This window comes from Pseudopipra pipra, chromosome 2, assembly GCF_036250125.1.
Source record: "Pseudopipra pipra isolate bDixPip1 chromosome 2, bDixPip1.hap1, whole genome shotgun sequence".
NCBI classification, from domain to species: Eukaryota; Metazoa; Chordata; class Aves; order Passeriformes; family Pipridae; genus Pseudopipra; species Pseudopipra pipra.
Window position 1 is genome coordinate 40,597,451 of NC_087550.1, and position 22,957 is coordinate 40,620,407.

At 35.6% G+C, this 22,957-nt stretch overlaps 1 protein-coding gene across 7 annotated transcripts in view; it reads left to right on the forward strand.

Moving 5' to 3' along the window:
* CNTN5 (contactin 5) overlaps window positions 1-22,957 on the forward strand; it is a 605,150-nt gene that overhangs the window by 565,411 nt on the left and 16,782 nt on the right. For all 7 annotated transcript variants that reach the window (XM_064645131.1, XM_064645132.1, XM_064645133.1 and 4 more), the window contains 2 exons: window positions 10,165-10,235; window positions 12,453-12,687. In XM_064645131.1, coding sequence (XP_064501201.1) covers window positions 10,165-10,235; window positions 12,453-12,687 — 306 coding nt within the window. The remainder of the gene's footprint in view (window positions 1-10,164; window positions 10,236-12,452; window positions 12,688-22,957) is intronic.

The window sequence follows — 22,957 nt, forward strand, 5'->3', positions numbered from 1 at the left end:
TCCATCTGCCTTAGTTTTCATCTTCCACTTAAGCTATTGCTGCCTTCCCTCTGATAGACTTTCTGTGTTCTTCAGTCCGAGGCTGCTTGTCAGTGTCTTCAAACAACTGCTCTCAAGCAGCCTCTTCCCCCATATTTTCATAACTTCTCTCATTGAAGGTAGTATAGAATTTTTTTAGCAAGATAGGAAAGCCATGAAAAGCTGCTTAGTTTGAAATACCTTTCATTCTAAGTGGTTTTTTATCATTCACACCATGAACAGTTATTACATTTAAATAAATTTCATTATATTTCTAACTAGGATGATATCATGGGAGACCAGAAAAAAAACCGCTTTATATCCTATTTGGGTCTCTTGAAAATTACAATGGTCTCATAAGGCTTGGAATCATTGACAGTAACTTGGGCATAATAAAGGGAGATGAAGAACTGGGAATCTGAGAAAAATCTCTGGGCAGCCAGAAAGACATGTTTTAGCAGGTGGAAAGAGATAGAGATAGGATTTGGACAAAGCCTCAGAAGAGAACTTCATGTCAGAAAAATTTCAGATCATTCTTCATTCTGCTTCATTGTTTAGGATGCCTAGATAGATTTTTTTGTTGTTGTTTTGATGTTTCTTCAGCTGAATAATTTTTAAGTAACTTATTGGTCTTACAAAATAGAAGAGAGCCAAATTAAAAGATTCACTTGAATTTGAAAGCATAACTGATTGTCTGGTTATAAATATTGTAGACAAATACAACAATTGTGTTACACGCAGACTTCTCATTAAGGGGAATTATAAGAATGATGAAAATTACAATGCCTTTCTCATTCAGAAAGAAATACCTTATGTAAGGTAAGAATTATATATATATATAATCCATATATATCTATAAGATATGTTAATCTTATACTCAGCTCCATAATTTGCCACTCTGTGTCTATGCCATTCATAAACATTCATAGAAGAATGTTCAGGCTGATTTTCTTAGAACCAGAGAATCAACTGAATAATTGGGGCTGAAGGGGATTTTGGAGGTCTCTGCTCCACCCTTCTGCTCAAATCTGGATAAATTGTCTTCAGAGCAAGCAGTTCAGAGTTTTGGCCAGTTGAGTCTTCAAAACCTACAAGGATAGAAATTACACATCCTCCCTGGGCAACCTGTGCCAGCAGTTAACTAACCTCATTGTGATTTTTTTTTCAATATATACAGTCAGAACTCTTCCAATCTCAGTTTATGAGCACTGTCTCTTGCTCTTCCACACTGCACCACTATGAAGACCTCATCTCTGTCTCCTCAGTGACCTTCCTGCAGGCACTGAGAGCTGCTGTTAGGTCACCTCAAGCCATCTCTGCTCCAGGCTGAACAAGCCCAGCTCCCCCAGACTCTCACAAGCCAACTGCTTCAGCCCCAAAATCCCCATGGCCTCCCTGAACTAGTTGATCAATATCTGTCTCATTGTGGCACCCAAAATAGGATGCACTATTTCAGATGAAGTCTAACAAACCTATTTTCAGTTATAATAACACATATTTATTTTTTTCTGCTTTAAATGATTGTGTAGTTGCTAGCTGATATTAAATCTCACTGTGCAACCACAGAACTGCACTGGATTTGATTCCCATTCTTGCATGGTGAAGGATGCTTCCTTTCCAACTCTCCCCCTCATCTTCTTCAAGCTCCCCACAGTGTAAAACTTGATACCCTTATAACAAAAGCTTCAGATGTTCCGTATTTTGTTCCATGAAGAAAAGGAGGAAATGAAAATCAAATAAAAAACACAAGTTACTATGATCTCAAATGATTTTCAAAAAAATACCCCTTATTTTGCCACCATCTTTCTTTCCTTGATTTTCATTGGTAGTTCAAATTCTGCTGGACTCTAATGTTTGAACGATTTCCCTATTTAATCAGATGATATATATCAGAGAGGACAAAAACATTCTGGAGAAAGTTTATCCTACGATAGGTTGCACCCCTTGGATTATGCTCTTTCAGATTGAGGAAATTTTTTCCTGTTTTTGAAAAGATGATTCACTATTTTAATCCACCCAATGCATTTAAACTGTGAGCTAATTTTTTTTGACAAGTTTGAAAATACTCAATTTCATCTAGCTGTCATGTTTGTAGGCTCCTTTTTTCACAGTGTTTTCAAAACAAAACCTGTGTTTGCTAAAGCATATTCTTAAAACTCAAGTGAAAGTCTTCTTCATGCACACCCATTTTCAATATTCATTTGGACAATCATTGCTACTTTACCTCTGTAAAAAGGAATTGATAAATCATGATACTGATCAGTAAAAAACAAAATTGTGGGAAAGACAAAGCATGCAGTGTGCAATGTATTTTCATCCAGTGCTTGATGTTAATTGCTGGGTAACATTCCACTGTTATTGCCACAGGAAAGAACAGAGTCCTTAACTCTGTACTCCAGCTCATGGGGCTCCTTCTGATAAACAGCACTGGAAGTGATAATAATGCAAGTCTTCTTGAATAATAAAATAGTAACTTATTAATTCAAATAGGAAAAAGGCCATACTAGATGTTCACTTGCACTTTCATGTTCCCAGTTAGGAATACCTTCTTTTGCTACCAAAATTACAGCTTCACAAGTATCACAGTAGAAAAGAGTGTTTTGTAGCATGGCACTGAAATCCAGATAGCTGCCAATAAAACAACTGAACAGCTTTGAGAGAAATTGGAGATGAATTTATCTGGTGTGCCTGCTTAATATGGCATAGCATAGCATAAGCCTGCTGCTATCACTTCAGTTTTGAAAGACCTTTCTTTAAGAAAAGGTTTGGTTTCTGTTTCAGCTGCAAATGGTTTGGGGGTTTGGAGCGGAGTGGGTAATAAAAAAGATAGATGCAGCCTCTGTTTTTTATTCTATAGAGGAAGTGAGGAGATAGAATAAGAAATAATTTTCCAAATCATTAGAATTTTCATAGAGTTGTGAAGTTGGAACAATAATGCAATGGACTCTGCTTTAAACAAAGAACTAAATAAATGAAAAAAGCCCTAACTGTTACACATATAATTCTTTGAAAAATGGCATGCTGCTTATAATTTGTATGGTAGTCTTGAAATGTCAGAGGCTTCATGAACTGCTTCATTCAGGCAGCCACCTTTTCCCTCATCTCCAGATATTCTTGAAGTCCCAAGCCTGCTACATCTAATTTCTGAAATGCATTTCGCTGATTTTGTGAATTATTACCCTTGGTATAGTTTTCAGATGCTGAAGAGACAGGAAACTAGTGATAGTTTTCATTGGGTTACAACAGGTTGCATATGGTTTTTCAAAGTAGCACCTTATTGCCTACCTTAGTGAACCCGGTGACCCATTTTTTTTCGAGATCTCTCTATTACTAACTTTTTACCTGAAATCTTCAAGGGAAACTATTAACATGTCTATTAACATGATTTCCACTTCTATTGCCATAGTTCTCAATTGTTAAAGGGCATGTATGTTAAAGGAAATCATATTTCAGAAAGGCAGAGTAACCTGGATATTTGCAATGATGGTAGATGTGGCTCACAAGTATAAACAGGCGGTTTGCCCCTGCACTAGGTGGAAATGCAGAAATATCCATCTCCCAGCTGAGAAACTGACTGTGACTCCTGTTCAGGTAAGAGCTGGGACTCACCAGGCTGAATGTGGCTGCCTAGACAATCCACAGAGATAGAAGATGTGTGATTCTGCTTCCACTATCTCATACTTAAATAGAAATATGCATCCGTAATTTAATGGCACAAGCAAATTTGACTAGAGACTAAAGTCTTCATCCATCCCCACACCTCACCTATTTTATCACTTCTTCCCTGAGATAGCAACAACATCTTATATTAGTCCATTATCTAAAAATACCTACGGAAATAATACTTCGGATGATGTAAAGAAATCAGCAGAATAATAAACAGGTTTCCACTTGCTTTAATTTTTTAATTAAACTCTAATCTTGTCACTTAGTTCATATTTAGATAACATGATTGCTTTTCATAGCTACTTTCATCGGAATGGATAATATTGCAATTTTCTGGCACATCTAACTTACAGCCAGCTGCTGCCTCTCTGTCAGTTCTAGCTTTGATATATATTTTACAGGCCCACAAGGTGCAAAGAGGCAATAATATGAATTTAAACATGTCTAGCATTCCACTAAAACAGTCAGGGCACTTGAAGCCGGGGGCAAGTCATCAATTATATTATCTATTCATAGGGAAACATGGGGAGAGAGAAAATTGAGTAGAATCAAAGTTTAACCTGCTAATCATGCATGCAAACTTGATTTTATGAGGTAACAATGTAATGCACTCTATTAGCAGCGGATTGTACACAGGCTTTATTTTTAATAAGTCCATATTTTCCATTAAGTTGCCCTTATTTTCAGCTAGAATTTCTTCCTAGTGCAATAAGAAATGTCTCTGTCTCAGGAAAAAATGTTACCTAGTTTAGACTGCTTTATTTTCAGGTTTTTTTTATTCTTGGGGGTGTTGTTTTAGTTGTCATTTGTATAAAAGAAGTTTCAACTTTTTCCATTATCATAATTTTTGCACAAGAAAAAAATTGATAACCTGCTGTATTTGTGACATTTGCAGATGATAGCATGGGTTCCTAAAGCCTTTGTAGAAAATGTGGGTTTCCATGGAGAAAAACAAAAGAGAAAGTGGACTGTAGTTATTGACTGCATTGTCTACAGGCTACTCAAACACTGGAATGCAGGGTCAAATTAATATTGGCAAAGAATCCCAATGTGTGTGCTGGTACAAGATGTACCAGAAAAGCTAATGCATTGGTTGTCTGGAATACATGTATGCCAGAGCATTTGAGATTTCCATCCTATATGTGGAGATTTAGAGACTAATCAGGATGAGTCCCGCAACCACATATGGCCCTCTTGTCAGTGAATAGACCTTAATTCTATCTCCTACATAATTACAAATATTAATAATACAGAGGAAATGAGAACAACATTTCAGATCCTGAGACCAGTTGGGTCATCCTTGTTTTCCAGTAGTTGAATATGTGTGTTGTCCATTTCTGAAATGCTGGCATGTTTTACATTTCATTCCTGAACAGATGAGATGATGTTGTTATTGTTTTTCTGGGAGGATGAGAACTTCAGGGCTGGTCTTTTACACAGTGAAAGAGTTTTCACTTAGCTCCCTCTGTTTTCTGGATGTCTACTGCAGGAGATATATATAGATAAACACATACATACATACATATATAGAGAGACTAGAAACAACTGAGAAGAAAAAAATGCCAAATGTGTAATAGTTTTGATCCTCACATTAAGAAATTCTGCCAAGCTGGTGACAAACCCACTCTTCCCCGCCCATACCTTTTCCACAGCTAAGAAGTGTTGCTTTTCAAACTACATCTATATCTTAAGATATAAAGTGATTTAAAAGAAATAAATAACTGGAACTCTACCTGGAGCAAAGTTACAGGACCTTTCTTAAGGACTAAAGCGAAGTTTATTAATTTATCCCCCCAAAAATGTAGCAACATTCATATTTTGCTTCATTTTGCTTTATTTGACAACTGTTTCGGAATTTATACAAAAAATAGCCATGCAGAAATTATCTTAAAGAATATGGGATTCAAGCAGAGTAAGAAAGACCTTGTAAATAAAGTAGAGAATTGAGATTTCGGAAATCTGGACTCAGTTGCTTATGAGAAAACTGTAAATTTGGGCACCTCGGATTAGCATCTCTTACTCTAAAAACAGGACATTAGTAAGACACTTACTTCTCTTTGTCTTCCCTAAATCTCACCTGTTCCCCATTAAACTATAGGGACTAAATGTAACTACAGGTTTCTACTGCAATAATGCAGTTATATTCAATTATAATAAAATATAATTTTGGCTGGTAAATACTTTTGTTCTGCATAAAAATTAAGACACACTACAAAATTAAGAAACTGTCATTTCTCTTCGTAATAAAAAAAACACATAGAATTGAAACAAGCCACAAGATATTTCTTTGGGAAAAAAAAACACAAAATAGAAACACTTTAAAATTATTAATTATCCATTCAATAATATTTTTTTAAAATTTCTTTACAAGATTAGAATGTCAAAATGAACATGAACTGTTTTACAAATACTTTCAGCTTTTCCAGGTTTGGTGTGATATTTTTTTTTTCTTTCTATTAGGAGAGGAATCTAGAGCTAATTTAAAAATTTTTTTAGTTCACTCACTGAAGTAAAAACAGGAATCTTAAGACTGTTTTTAATCAAAATGTTTGTTGATTTTATTTAGCAAAATAGAAGTAAAGTAATAATTTTGGATTAAAATTAAAATTCTCTGTCAACTCAAACCGAAATATTCTCATTTGTCTTTTCTGTTTTAATTATTCTATTCTTACATAAAACTGAAACAACATACAAATTTTACATATTTTCAAAACCAAATGGCAATGCTTCATTTGTTATATCAAAATGAAATATTTAATAATTTTCAATATTTCACCCAAAAATGAGTATCAAAAATCTTTGAATCAGTTCATCTTTAAACTCCACCGTCTTCACTAAAATAAAAAACAAAAAAAACCCAAACAAACAAACAAACAAACAAACAAAAACACAAAAAAACAACAGAAAATCCATCCACCATGCAGACTGAAGAGAATAGAATTTTAAAAACTGATTTAACTCTAATTTAACCTCCCTAAAGCAGAGAGTAGTTTTCAAAATTTTGGACACAGTGAAAGTCTGGAATGAAAGTGAACAATGAAAACTCCACGTTTGTGGTTTCATAGCTGTGGTATTACCCTGCACTTCAAAAGCTTCCCCAAACTTTACATTTAAATATAGGTTTAAAATATAAAGGTGACACTGTCAGCATTTTTCAGCACTTTATAACCACTGCTCCTATACAGAAAATCCTCAGCAACAGTTCTGCGCATACATTTTGTCCTAAATTGAAAATCACAACTTTTCATCCATATTTAGCTTGTAATAAGATACACGTAAATTATTAAACAATTGTCCATGGCTTCATGTATAAGCTTTACCCCTTTCCATATCACTTTTTCTTCATTTATATCAGAAGTATCCTGTCAAATGCTTCATAGGACTGCTGAGGACTACATTGCCCATGCGTGCTCTTCTGGAAAATGTTAATGATTTTTTTGTTTGGTTTAGAAGAAATAAGTTTAATTTCACTTTCATTTTCACCATATCACAAAAGTAAGAAACAAATCCTGCTGTTTGTTCAAACAAATCAAACTCCTGGCAAAGTCATTTAAAGATTTTTTTCTTTTTCATTAAGTGGAGGTTGCAACATCAACTTGTGCTGGCATCCAGCCATTATTTACTGTGAGCTGCAGCTAGTCACCATGTCTTTCAGAACACAGATTTTAGTACTATTTGTTGTTCACATTACCAGAAAGATGGAGAGACCTGCCTTTTAACTTCTGACCTTACCAGTGGCTGAAGAAAGAAAAAAAAAGAAAAGCTGACCTGATCCCAAAGAACTTACAGTCAAAGGATAAAACAGGAGACAAATGAAAATAGGCAGCTGACAAAGGGGCTAATAAGAAGGTGTTGATCAGAATCAGAGACATGACAACCAATCCAAGCATGGTCACATTTTATGACCCTGAGGACCAGTTTTAAGCCAAGGAATAACTCAATTTCCAGTAGGTGACATTCTCTCATCTTGCTGTTAAATGAGATACATTAACACAGCAAAGAACTCTTTGCTACTATTTGGGGTGTATGTATTCAGAAGAAACAATACTGAACTTCTCAGCTTTGATAAACTCTAAAGAGGTCCTAATGTCCTTGTCCGTCAGGCACATGTATCGGGTGTCCAGGAGCCAAGTTGAGGCTTCATACTTGTATATTTGGTGCAAGTGCATATCCATGAGTGTCACTGCTGAGAATTAACAACGTAAAGATTGGGAAGTCATTAATTACATGGCAATAAACCTAGGCCATGTGTGAGTAAATTCAAATATAACACTGATATAAAGGTCATGCTGCTGAAAGGTTGGCTGATATATAACCTCGGTGCCTGGTAAAAAAACAGGGATTTTTAATAGTTTTCTTCACTTAATAGTTAGTAATTTCAAAGTGTCCCCCTCTAACTATGTATGCTTTGCTTTTCTTCAGTGCAGAGGAAATTTATTCTTTTGACACAGTTATTCTTTTAATGGTTATTCATTTGAAAGAGTTTCACTGTGTGAATGTACATTTTAGTTGAGTGCTGAAGAAATTCATCCTTTTGACAGTTTTATTCTTTTAACATTTATTAGTTTAAATAGGGCTGCAGTCTGCAAAGCTGTTAACAAGAAAATTCTAGAAGGAGGACACTGCAGGTTAAATAACTCCATCATGCTGGATGATTCAAAAGAGCACAGCATACTCTCCTACCTCTAATGTGGCACCTACATGAGAACTTCATTTGTCTTTATAACTTATCCAAAAGTACTTTAAAAAAAAAAAAAAGAAAAATGGATGCTAAAAAAGGTTTAAATATGCCCCATTAGAGATGGCACCATAATTTTTGCATGTTAATTAACTGGAAGATGATTATTCATCTGCATTTTTTCCCAATGTTGCACACTGACTGATTGTATTATTTTTTTTCTTTTCTTTTTTTTTTTTTATTTAATCCAGAGGGCAATTCCATTTCTGAAAGAAAAAGTTCATTATCTTTTTGACATGCAAAGATTAGTGCTTAATTTAAACACATTGATGTCACCAGTCAGTAGAATCTCTCCACTGTTTAGAAAGTTATCTGTAGATGAGCTGAGCGTCCCCAAAGTTCTGCACTACTGGAGAAGGAGCCTGGACTACAAGCTCAGCCTGATTATCTGGTTTCCCACTAGCTAAACTGCAAAGCAATTCAATCATCTGATTATACAGAAATCAAGAGCTTTCAGCAGACAGTGACTATGAAACACATCATTTAGCATGTGTGAAAGCGGAAGGGAGGGAAGGAAGGAAGGAAGGAAGGAAGGAAGGAAGGAATAAGTTAAAGGCACCATGTTTGCCAGATGAATACAGTTTTATTGGAGAGAAACACATTAGAAATCTCTCCTATTGGTCTGTTAAGAACCACAGATAAAAGGGCTCTTACCTCATTTCCAGTTATATAAATCAGAAAAAAATAATACACTTTGTAGGTTTGCATCATTTCTGAGGAAATACAGAACTGGGCTTATGTTCTTTAAAGGGAAGTTCAGGGTTCAAAAAGTGACTACACAAAAGAATTGTGAAGTTTTCTGAACTTACAAAAACTAGTAAAAACTACACTCTCATTGAATTTAAGCTATTAATTACCAACACAGGACTGTGTACATTTATATTTTTCTTTGTATAGTTCAAAGACAAGTGCTACTGTGCTACTCAACAAATGAACTAAAGAACAACAACATGCAATAAGGCCTAAACAGTTAATGTCTCACAGTACATTTCTACCAATGACCTGTGTACTGCTGTCAGGAGGACATATTTAATCAAATAAAGAATGCAAACTTACCTGCTCACAGTAAATAAACTCAAGACATTAGTTATTTTGAGAGCTTCATTAGAGGCACTAAGTAAGATAAAAGAAATTACAGAATTCCAATGGAACAACTTAGATTTCTGGTTTTACAAAATATGATAATCCAGTTTCCAGCACTTGGAAGAAATTATGAGGGTTGCTTATGGTTGGTTAGTTTAAAATTTCTGAAAATTTGCTCCCTGGTAGAGCAGCTTTGTAAAAACTAAAACATGCTAAATCATTATTTATCTGGGAAATAATAAAGACATTATTGTCTATGTCCTAAGATTTTACCTGAAGTCTGAAATACGTTGGGTTTTCTGGCATTTCAAATTTTCTATTAAAAGAATATAAATGTTAACAAGATAATTCCTGTTTTATCTATTAGATGATCCATACATTGAAATTTTGACTAATCTGTAGAAGGCATAGTGCTTAAGCAGTTTTTTATTCCAGCATTATTTTTATTCTAAGCTTATGTTTTGTTTGAGTTTACCAACTTGAATGTGCAGTTGTCTGAAATGAAACTTGAGCAAATTTTATCACAAAGTGCTATGGTTTTTATTTCTGTTCTGATTTAATGTCTCATATCTTCTGCAGAAACTTATTACTGTGGGGAAAACTTCAATAACGTGGACATTCTGTTTTGTTTTGTTTTGTTTTTCCTTTTTTGCTCACAGTTCCAAAGACACCTCCAGCTAATGTAAGTGGCAGAAGTGGAAGGCGACATGAATTAGTAATAGCATGGGAGGTAAGGGACTTATTCTAATTAAAGTTTTTTTTTCATGTTAACTTCTTTGAGGACAAAGTAAAGAGTACTGTAGTGGAGTTTCCTTACAGCATATCTTGTCAACACACAAACACAAAATACTGTTCTTAAATGTGTTCAAAAAATTCAAAGTACTGGGCCTTTTTGGTATGGTTTGAATAGCGGACATTATGGCAGCAGCTCCAAAGTTGTGCTAATTCATAAGACTTTTCTTCCTGATTTACTGCTTGGATTGACTTGATTTTTCTGGATCTTATGTAAACATAACACCTGATGAAATAGTAGCTAGGGAAAGAAAAGGAAAGCCTTATAACTTTCATGTTCAATTAAGAAATAATTATTTTTAATTAAATCATAAAAACATGAAACTAAAGAGATGAAATAGACTTTTATTTTGACAAGATAATTGTGTTGCAAGATGCAACACAGGTGTATGACCATGCCAGTGGGTAGTTGGAGGAGTTGGAGTTGTGTTCCCTGTTAATCATAAAAAAACCAGTAGAACAGAGATTTTCCTTGAGTTTTCAAAACTTCTAGATTCATCATGAGGAGTTTCAGATTCAGTATATATATATATATATATATACACACACCTATACATAAACTCAAGAAGAATTTCATCAAATAAAGACATGGAGTTTTAACGAAAAAGGTCTTAGCTTAGGCAGTTTGAAGAGATATTTAGATAGTAAGAGACACACAGAATTCTAATTATCTGTTTTAACTGGCAAATTTTAGGCTGTCTGAAAAGGCTGCCTTCTGTTGGCTCACCTGTCTTCTCCAACACAAGCTACCTGAGACAGCTGTGACAGAGTTGATTTCAGTTTGCTTTATAGTCTATAACCATAAATAGCAGCAACTCTCCTATTCAGAGAGAATTTACTGAATCCCAAACAAAAATATCAGGTGGCTAGAACTGTATCAGATGTGAACTGGCCTAATCCCAGTCCCTAATATAAAATAGGGATATGCATATTCATGTTGAGTGTCTTTATAGTGTTTCCTATGTGATTGGGGCGGGGGACTACTGGAGTGAGTCATATCTCACTCTCTGTCAAGGGACAAAGTTTTCTTCCAAAAGAAACCACAGATACATGAGTGAGAGTAGATTACAAAGTCTGTCTTATTTTTACATCCTCTGCCCTTGGACTCATGATTTTTTTAACTCAATTTTTTTTAACTCAGTTGGGCAGTGCATAGCTTCAGAAGGATGGGTAGAAAACTGTATCTGCAAGTGCCTGATGATGAGACACTAACTTGCAATGGGGAGGGGAGAGGATTTAGTGTCCTCTGCTCTCATTCAATGTCCATTAGCTACAAATCTATGATGGGCACTTCAAGAGAGGGAGTTTAGACACCCATTTCTGGGCATTTCCCATAGGTCTAGTTAACAGCTGTTAAACCTACCCTAATCCCTAAACTAGCCCATTGACTTAATAATAAATGTAAGCTACTGCTAATTTACTAATTAGCACAAAAAGTTCCACTAATTGAGCTGGACATCTAAATTTTAGCTTTTGGAGTGCTCAGACTCTAAAACAGATAAATCCCTTTTCTAACTGCCTGCTTATGGCAGATGTGTCCCAAATTAAGTGGCTAATTGCACAAGTATTCTGAGGAGAGAAAAGAAAATGAGGGGGTTTTGTTGTTTTTTTTTTCATTAAAAAGAATGAAACAACTCTTTGAGAGTTAAAACAAATAGAATTATTACATTATATCCTAAGTTTTAAGTTGAACCCTGGACTTAAATCCCTAAAACTTAACACCCCATTTGGACACAGAAATTAGATAGACTGGCACCTTCAAACCAAGAAAGTCCCACTGTAGTAGGAGTCATACACATCATGTTATTCACAATATGTTGCTCTATATTCTTAACAAGGTCTGTGGTAGGGGCTATTTCACCAATAGACAACAGGATTCCACCAATAGACAACACGTTAAAGCATTAACCACAAAGGGCAAGATATAAAAGAAAATAATTTTCTGAGTCCAAGAGCTCATTCAGTCCTAGGACAATGACCTAACTACAGTGACTAGGTGAGAAAACTCTCACCTTAGGTTCTTCTTTGGAAGCAATTGTCCTTATGAGGACAATTTGTTTACCAGGTATGGTAAGCAAAATCCTATAATGGAACTGTGCCTGCTTTTTAAATTAGTAAAACCTTGTCTCATCATTACCTGGACTTAATTTTTCAGCCAGTGTCAGAAGAGTTTCAGAGTGGAGAAGGATTTGGATATATTGTAGCCTTCAGGCCAAATGGAACTCGTGGCTGGAAGGAAAAAATGGTGACATCTTCAGATGCCTCAAAATTCATCTACAGAGATGAAAGTGTGCCACCTCTGACTCCTTTTGAGGTGAAAGTTGGTGTTTACAACAACAAAGGAGATGGTCCATTCAGCCCTATTGTTGTCATCTGCTCAGCTGAAGGAGGTCAGTTCAACATGAAGTTAAATTCCATACCATGAAGTATATTGTTATACTTTTATATAATGTGTCCTCTTATACCATGATTTTTCAATCTTAAATTTTAAATTTCTTTGCAGAAGTGCTAAATAACATTAAACACGTTTTACAGAGAAGGAGGTGAACTAGTTTGCCAAGCTTACCTAGAAAGCAAATGACAAAGTTTAGGAATAGACTTCAAGGACATGTTTCCTGGTTAATGGATTCCCAAATCTTTGTTCACGAAGCCTGGCCATGATGATGATAATGGATACTAAAAGTGCACATAAATATAGTTTTTCTTGGTTTTATTATTTTTTATTTTCTCTTTTTTACTTCATTAGTATAAAAGTTCTGACTATACATTAGTATCCCAGTATTCAGTGTGAGTTACAGTAGTAGATCAGAAAAAAAAATGAAAAATATTTTTTTTAAATTTCTGTGGAGAAATGATATAAATTCTCGACAGGTTTTTTTTCTGGGGGGTTGGGGTTTTTTCGGGGAAGGGGCAGGAAAAAAACAAACTATTTTTCCTAGTAAAAGAAGTTGTTCTCTTTTTGACAGGAGGGAGTGTATAGAAATTTCCATGCACACAAAAGGCAAATAAATGTTATCCAAAATAATATTTTGAGCAACTCCATTGCTGGAATTCATAAACTTCAAGGTTTTTTCCACTATGCTATCTTGAATTATCCCACTGTCTCCTATGAAGAGAATAAGACAAGCAGAGTCCTAGTATCGATGGGAGGAATTTCATACTCTCTCTACAAAAAAGTAGTGTGAAGATAGTAGTATTCCATGTGAAGCTGGAAAACATTAAATACTATTCCATATTAACCCACAATAAATGTGCAATTTTGGAGCCATGATGTAGCAGATGCTGTCTGCTACTATTCTCTCGCAGTAATTACAGAGGTTGGAGACGTTGATTTTACTAAAAGCAGCTCCAATAATTTGGTTTTGTTCCACTTTTTGAATCAGCATTACCAAGTACTCATATTTTTATAGAAACAATTACATTTTAAAGTAAAAAAATTGAGCAGTACAACTCAGAAATTGTACAGTTGACTTCCCTGTTTCTCAATGTAAACTGATACTGTGAGACCAATGGTGACGTTTTTATTTTTTAATAATTTCATATTCTCATCAGAAAGTTCATTGCAAATATGTTTTTGCAAAGGAAGAGGCAAAATCTTAATTTTATTCTTTTTTAGTAGCAAAAATTATTTTAACAAAATCTGAGTGCTGATTTGTAATAGATGGTCCTTTGCCTGTTATTTGGACAAGACTGGAAACAGAATAATCAGTAATATATAAATTATTCTTTTCTAGAAACCAACTTTTCTGATTATAATTCAATTACTCAAAAGTACCTACTCGTTACAGCTTTGCTAATTCAGTCTCTGTATGTGTCTGTACATTAGACTTTTCTTTGGTAAGAGGAATTCTATGGGTCTCGATACTTTACAACACATATTTCAGGAAAAATATGGTTTGCTCTGGTAATACAGTGCAAAATTAATTTACAAAAAGCTTTTCTTCAGAATAACCCTAGGTGATAAACTGAAAATTTAAAGGAGTAATTAAACAGTTTATTACAGATAAATTCTGGGCAATATGGAGATTGAGGACGATAGACAGTGCAGTTTGCTATAAAATGGGGAACTGCTTTTGAAAGAGGTATGGACTGTCATGCTTAAGGAGCTAAACAACTGAAGACACCATTTTTCAAGGAATTCTACTGAAGAGCAAATATTAAATAACGATTGACAGTGCAATATATTATGGTCTTGGGGCTGATCCAGCAAAACCTTAGCTTACTTGCATTTCATCACACACTGTGTGTTTTCTGATTGACATTCAAAGCCTATTTGTGGTGGCTCTGAGTGGTTCTTAAACAAGCACCTTGGCAGGTGGTGTTGAGCAAGTTCCCCTCAGTGAACACAACAGAATGCCCTCTGATTACATAAAGTGAATCTGACCAAAGTAAAAGGCTTAAAAACATTACCTTCTGAGTAAAGGGATGCAGAAAACTTCACCAGAACACTGAGTACTCTTTCAGGAGTAAATAGAGTGGTTAATCTTTTTATCTCTATTAAGTTAGATCATATAGTAGAATCATAGAATGGTTTAGGTTCGAAGGGACCTTAAAGATCATCGAGTTTCAATATACCCTGCCATGGGCAAAAAGCCTTCCACTAGACCAGGTTGCTCAAAGCCCCATTCAACCTAGCCCTGAACACTTTCAGGTTTGAGGCATTCACAACTTCTCTGGGTAACCTCTTCCAGTGTCTCACTACTCTCACAGCAATTCATTTGTTTTTAACAACTAATCTAAATTGCTTCTATTTTAGTTTAAAATTCCCTGTTGTCCTGTCACTATCCACCCAGGTAAAGTCACTCTCCCTTTTTTATAAGCTTCCTTTAAGTACTGGAAGACTGCTAGACAGTCTCCCCAGAGCCTTCTCTTCAAGACTAACAACCCCAACTCTCAAAACCCATCTTTACAGGAGAGGTGCTCCAGCCCTGTGATCAACTTCTTGGCTCTCCTCTGGACCTGCTTCAACAGGTCCACATCTTTCTTATGCTGAGAACCCAAGAGCTGGATGGAGCACTTTACGTGTGGTCTCGTGAGGGCAGAGTACAGGGGGAGAATCCCCTCCCTTGACCTGCTGGCACACCGCTTTTGATGAAACTCAGGATGTGGTTGGTTTTCCGCATTGCAAGTACACGTTGCTGGCTCATGTCCAGCTTTCATCCATGAAACGTCTCAAGTCCTTCTCCTCTGAATTGCTCTCAATTAGTTCTTCTAGCAGTCTGTATTTGTACATGAGACCGTCCCAACTCAGGTGAAGGACCTTGCACTAGACCTTGTTCAAACTCTTGAGGTTCCCATGGGCCCTCTTCTGTAGCTTCTCCAGGTCTCTCTGGATGTCACTTCATCCTTCAGGTTTGTCAACTGTATCACTCAGCTTGGTGTCATCTGCAAACTTCCTGAGGGTCCACTTGATTTCTGACTGTCCATGTCATTGATAAAGATAGGACAGAGCTCTGAGGGACACCACTTGGCACCAACCTCCATTTGGACATAGAGCCAATAGATATTCAAAAGACAACATAATGTCAATGGTTACTAAAACATCAATGTTGATGGTAACTGTAGAAAATGAAATCTATACAGGTAATACCAAGATGGCCATGATCTGCAGCTGAAATGTGAAGAATAGATTTATACCATCATTTCAGGGACATATGTGCATACACTGCCAAGTCCAACCTAGCTGAGGCAATAACATGCCACGCAGGCTTGTGCTTTGTCTTACAAAAGACTATCACAGGCTGTATTTTCACAATTCTGAACTCTCTTCTCTCCCTTGACCTCACGTCTGTGAGAAAGAATGCTTTTAAGTTTTTAGCAAGATTCTGTTATCTTCTTTGAGAGAATTCCATTTCTTTCAACAGACAGAAAACAACTCGAAAGAAACTCAATATGTGAAATTTCCCACACCAAAAATATCCTTAACATTTCCCAGCTGCAGAGTCACCTTGAGTAAAAACAACTAAAAGTAACTATCTCCTCACTAATCTTCCATTTTCAACCCCTTCCTCCAGATAGTAACCCAAAGCTAAAGAGAGGAGAAAGCCTGACTGGTCATAGATGTTTCAAGACTTTTCTTTTTCTTCATCCATCTTTTGACTTTATAGAAAACATCACCAGCATACAGTTCATGGCGAAGGCTCTCCAAGAAGTAAAACTGCAGATGAGTGTAATGGAAGAATAGAGAATAGAATGGAGGTTCAGATAAAAAGGTTGTACAAAACTAGATAGATAATCTATGGATAAAAAAGGCAAATGCGTGTGACCTTCTGGAAAAGGTGTCTTAATGCAGTAGGAAAGTTTTAGGGAGGAGTCTTTCCTGAAGGTCTTAGGAAAGGAAGACAGCAAGCAATCAAAGAGAAAAGAAGAAAAATAGAGGTCAAATGTGGTGATGTAAATGAGATGATGAGAGCCAGGAAGCAGTTCTGGAGAGGGAATGAGGATGGTGCACAGAAGATGCAGGATAGAAAAATGATGCACAATTACCTTCAATAAGGAGGTAGAACAGAAAGACACAGTAGACATGTTCCATCCAGCACCAGGGAAAGACAAGCCTAAATCTTTCATAAAGGAAAACTTTATTAAGAGAAAGAGATATCAGAGCACGTGGAGAGCAGAGCAAATTAATCTACTTACCAGGAGAAAGGTTGCAGTGTGCAGGCCTGAGGCTGAAGAGAATCATGATCAGAACAGGGAGAAATCTTCTGACCATACTTTCTGCTAGGAAAATAAGGTATTCATGCTAGAATATACTGAAATAGCACTGAAATTCAGTGCAGGCACAGGCTATTTTGATCCACAGAGAAAAAAATTGTAAAGGCACAAGATAATGAAATAAAGCCATAAACAAAAGCAATGTTAACACCATTTGTTTTAATATTTATGCATTCTTTTTTACTGATGACTACATTCCAGTCCATCCAATACTGAGGGACTAAGAATTCTAAGACTACTCACACAAGCTTTCAGTATCAAGGAAATCATATGCAATCTCTATGTGTGGTTTTAATTCACTGGAAAGTGAAAACTGGGAAAATCATAAATATAGCAATGGAAAAGGAAGTAAGAGTGTAAAGGTATGATGGCAAGAAGATGGAAAAGGCTGTACTGGTAACAGTGATGGCCAGGTTGGCTTTCTTTAACAAGAATGGCTAGACAAAATATGAGATGCACAGGAAAGACAAAACAAAAATAAAAGGTTGGATGTCATAACATGCTGATGATGTGATAACATATCAGGAAATACAAAAGCAGTGTTTGGATAAAACAGAATAACCTTGGGTTCCATGTAATTTTAGAAAAGGGCAATTAAAGAAGCTGGAAGTCAAACTAGAGATCAATTGCTGATTACCCTGATCAATTCAGATTCTGAGAAAGACCTTTCTAATTGTTGATAAATAGTACAGAATGTTGTTATTTATGAGAGAATTCAGCCTGAGCGGAGTTTGGATAGTAAAAACTAATAAGTAAAGACTAATGATCTTGTGTCTCAACTGTGCTAATTAGCAGATTCTTTAACCAGTACTAAGTGAAAAGAAATAATGGTACAATAATCTTGTTCTGATGAATAATTAAGACACTGTAGAAAAGCTGATCATAACAAAGAACAGTTGTACACATCATCATTAAAGAGCAGGAAATTATTTTATAAACTAGAGTTAGTAGATGAGACTAGAAATGAAAGTGTTTTAGAATGTCTCTGGGACAAAAGTGTAAAATCTACTTGAACTTTATGTTGAAAAAAATTGAACATTTTTAAGGCAGTACCTCTGAGGATCTATAGATGGACTCACTAGAAAATATTTAGAATAAATAAAAAGCATATATAATACAACCCAGATAATGAAAAGAATAAAAATTATCCAAGTATAGACAAAAATTAAGGTTATTTTTTTTTTAAGTTAAGAAAGTATATAAAGCAGAAAAAAAGTGAAGTAAATTAGTAATTTATATTTAAGATAATCAAGGAATGGATGACAATAATAAAATACTTTGTTGGTTATTTTAAATAAATAAGATGATATAGAGAGGATACCTAATAAGAATGTGAAAGTGCAAATTTTTACATTTGTAATGAAAACTTCTGGTATTGCATTTGTCAAAAATTCAAGCCTTTCTAAATTAAGCATTGCAGAATTTGCTATTTAAATGTACCATAAATGAAATTTAATCTGTTTTTCTGCCATGGATGGTGAGAGCTAGTCCCCAAGCTCAAGAACCTGAAGTAAGATCTTTCCCATCCCAAAATAATGAAGACAATGAACATCTGGCAACAATAAATTTTAGCTAAATGTTCAAGAAAAAATTAAAAATATTTCTATATAAGGGCAGAGAAACAAACCCTTTACCACTTGTCTTGTGAAAGGCTTGGAAGGCTATTGGCAGAATTTCTTAAGGATCAGTCTTAGATCATATATATTTAATATTCATAATGCCACTAGAAGAGCTGGTTATGAAATACAGGGAAGGATCTGACCAATATATAGAAAAATGTGAACTAGAGGACTAGAGGAAAAGTAAGGACATATAAATGCTAGGTCAAGTACATAAGGAGGAGTAATAAGCCAGTCTATTACAAAATTGGAACCTAATAAGTAAAACCTACACACAAGAAAGACTCAAATGTTTTAAATTGCATCAGGGCATCATTCTGATAAAAATACCACAGTCTGGGGCAGCACTAATTGCCCTGAGTCAATACCTCACCATAGATCATGTTAACAATGTAATGCTATGGACAGCTGAACGTCCATGCTCAGGCTGGTGCCTTGTCTCTCTGTACCCACTTAATTTACAAGTACAGTCGCAGCCTAAAAGCACAAGAATAAATATGAATTAGAGTACTGTCCAGTACAGAAACAGAAAAGAATATACAAGGATATAGAAACAAGCTTTTGGGAGAAAAAAGGAACCCAAGCGGTTTCAGGATGAGTTAAGTCTTTTATAAAGGTTTTTTTTATTAATGATTACCACAATGGGTGATAAGGATCAGTTCTGTTTGTTCCAGTATCTAATTCCTCCTTCAGGCCCCTGATGGAATCATCTTGACAACAACTGACAGATCTATAATTTTGATAAACAGAGTAGTGAATACCAGTAAAAATTTCTATATGTGAAATAGAGAACCCTTAGGGGTGCAAGTTAAAGCCTGAAGACTCTCGTACTCACAGTTTAAAACTTCCTGAGGCACCCCAGATGTGGTTCTGTAATACATACAAGGTGCAATGATGCTGCACAGAGGTTTCGTTCTTGTTTGGTATGGATTTGTGGTAATTCATTGAGCCAACAAAGATCCAAAGCTCTCAGCTATCGGAAAAACAAAGGACCGTACAACAGCCCCTGCAATTTTGTTTCTTAATAACTTTTAGACATTTTGCATCAAGCCAGATAGTGGATGATGTTATACTAAACAAGATACTGCAGAGTGAAGGAATGTTCTGCTTAGGCCCATCTCCTCTCTTACTTAGACAAATTTAGACCCTTTCCTTGTCATTTAGGGGGAACAATATGCAGTTACACACTTTTAAACACAGCCTTCGTGTTTTTAATTAAAATCTTGCTTTCATGAAGCGAAGTCCCGTAATTCATTTCATAGTTAAAGCTGAGCTACTTGGGTTTTAGGTGAACATGAAGATTAATAAATTGGCAGATTAGCTGTAAACCACAGAGGGTTATTTCCTGTTTCTGCCAGATGATCCATCTGTAAAAGTTCATCTAGAGCTGTCTTCAGTGATTTTTTTAAACAATGAAATTACAACCCTGACATGTAAGAGTTTATTAAGCCGTCTTCTGATCAATACCACTACCCCCCATGGAAAGGCAGATATGCAATCAATATCATGTGCACATCCCCTCCTCACATGCTGAATATAACTCTGGCTGCCATGTCACTTGATAGAAACAAACTATTTGTATTCATGAGCATGGCAACACTCCTCTTGTAAAGTCTTAACGGAATAAGGCAGTTGCTTATTCCGAGGGGATACTCCACTGTGGAATAAATCTGGGTTATTCCATGGGGGAGGGAGAGCTACAGCAGGATGTATACTGTGAACAAGTGTGCAGGAGAGCATCAACACAGGAGCAGGCTGCAGAAGTTCTACCTGACAAGTAAGAGTATTTCAGCCCTAAATAAAAACTGTTGACTGCAGAGGTCTTTGCTGCTAGCTCATTTTGACACTAATTTTTCTCTGTTTTAAAGTCTTCTGCAAAGACACTGGTCAGAGAAAAGGAGAAAATAGAAAGGACTTGAGGAAAAGTGAGAAGTCCAAGGGCCTGTTCAGGAAACACTAATGTCGTTTCTGCTACTTTGGAAATCAGATATCTTTTCCCTTTCTAGCACAAGATTCGAGATAGTTTTATATCCTGCAGGCAGCCATGTCACCACAGATCTGGTAGAGTCCCCAAACTGGGAACATGCATCAAACAGGTTGAGAGGTGGAGACCACCATAACCTCTCTTGCCTTTTCTCAGGAATGGAAAAAGTTTACTGGAGGTAGATCTGACTTGGAAAGTAGCCCTGACTTGGAAGGTAGCCCTTGTGGCTATTTCTTGCAAAGGAGAAAATGCTACCACCTTCTTTATCTACAGATTGGCACAACAGGGACGACTTTTCCTGATATTCCTTCTCACAGATCTTTTGTGAATTTTTCCACAGAGAGGCATTATCACAGAAATGGGTCTTGGCTGAAATCCCAAAATGTCATCTAGGTACAACTGCCTGCAGTCATAATGCAATTGCCCAGATTGAGGTTCTTAGCTTCAAATAAGAGCTTAGATTCTGAATTAGAGCACTTTGTAAAAATTCTTTTTGGAATCAAAATGAGAACTAAACAGATATTAAATGATTGGTTGAGGAGTCCTGACTGAGGCTCTGTTCCGCAGAAGAGTTAAAACAACATAAACTATAGTAGGCTCTTGGACTTGTTTTTGAAGATAGACCATGTGGAAATTTTAAAGGTGACTATTTAAAAAAAACAGATCAGTTTTGCAGATCATAAACATAGGGAAAAAACCACAATGAGGGCTAGTAAGTAATTCTTCTTTCTTTTCTTTCCAGTATCAAAATTCAAGATTCCCTCTCTGAACATTAGATCAATGCAATAAGTGTAAATCCATGTCATGCCATATTACAGACATCCCAAAGACCTACATATTGATCATGTTTCCTTAAAGTGTGATTGCAGGACAAGGAAAGACAAGGTTTCATGAACATTGCACAAAGCCTTATGAGAATTTTTCATGCTGCATCTTTAATTCAAAGAGGAAATATCAAAGGGACTACTAAAGATGTTGGTCCTCTTTCTTTTTTCAAGAAGTATGACCTCAGGTAGATACCTATGGGTGTAGCATAATGACAAGGTATGAAGAAAATAATATGATTATAACATCAGTGACCATAATAGAAAAAGCTAATGAACCTGTCAAACTTATCATTAGTTTTAGACACAGAGAATAAAGCATGACATTGGAGTGAACCATAGACTGTATTATATCACTAGAAATTATATGGTCCTCATCTTATCTGAATCAATAAAAAATCCTATTTAGTCTCTAAAAACTTTCAGACAGTCACAATATATCTTATTCCCAAATATTTAATTTCTGTTCTTTTGCTGTGCAGTTCTATTGTCAATGTCTAATATCAGGGAAAGTGCAGTGAATTACTTCTGAATATATAAGAAATACATTTTCGTCACATAAAAAAAATCCAAACTATTTCTGCTCCTTTTGTTGAAAACAATTTTTAAAAATACCAGAAAATATTCTATGTTGTTATTCTAAGCAATATATGAACCATTCCTAGTGAATGTTATGAAAAGGAAATGATGCCGACATTTATAGAAAATGTAAAGGCTGCCAACCAACATTTTGTGTATATCTCAAATTATTTATCCCACTGCAATCTTTTCTGACAACAAGGTAATTGCTTCAATAATACAAAATACTAGAAAATAGCTTTTGCCACACAGATCTTAGTAGAACATAAAATAGAAAGCAGGATGTAACTGTTGAACAGAAAATCATATTATGAGCAATGTATTTCTTCAAAGTACTTCAAAATACTTTAAGTATTGAATTCAAAATATCATTTCACTTATTTCTGGAGATTTTTTTTCATTTGTTGTTACCTGAAAAGTTCCATACATATTTTATACTTATTACTAATATTCATTGTTCCAAACACCATTTTGCATCACATCAGAATTTCTTCTTTTCTTTAGAAGTAAATAAAAAAAAAGGAGATCAAAAAAGAGCCACAAACATTAAAACTCTAACATCAAAAAGGATGAAAAATTTGTGCAAGCCATGTCAGGGAAAAAGTGTAGGGCAGCAATGCCAGAAAAATGCCTGCATGTGATCAGAGAAAGCAGGGTAGCTAATGAGTCAAGACTGATATTAGGTATCATACATATTAGGCAGTTTGATCACTGAGAAAATTATATCATTTTAAATCAGGCTGTTCTGTAAGGAAACTCCTTTTCTGTAACCCTGTTAAATGAATCTCAAAAAAAAATTTTTTAGAAAGCTCTTTGATGTGTCTCCCTATAACATGAAAGCCAAGACCTCTGCCTGCCCTTCAGGAGCAGATCAACTCATTAGAAATGTAATGAGGAACATTAGGCCAAGAAAGAAATCGCAGGCTCTGCAAATGCAGGG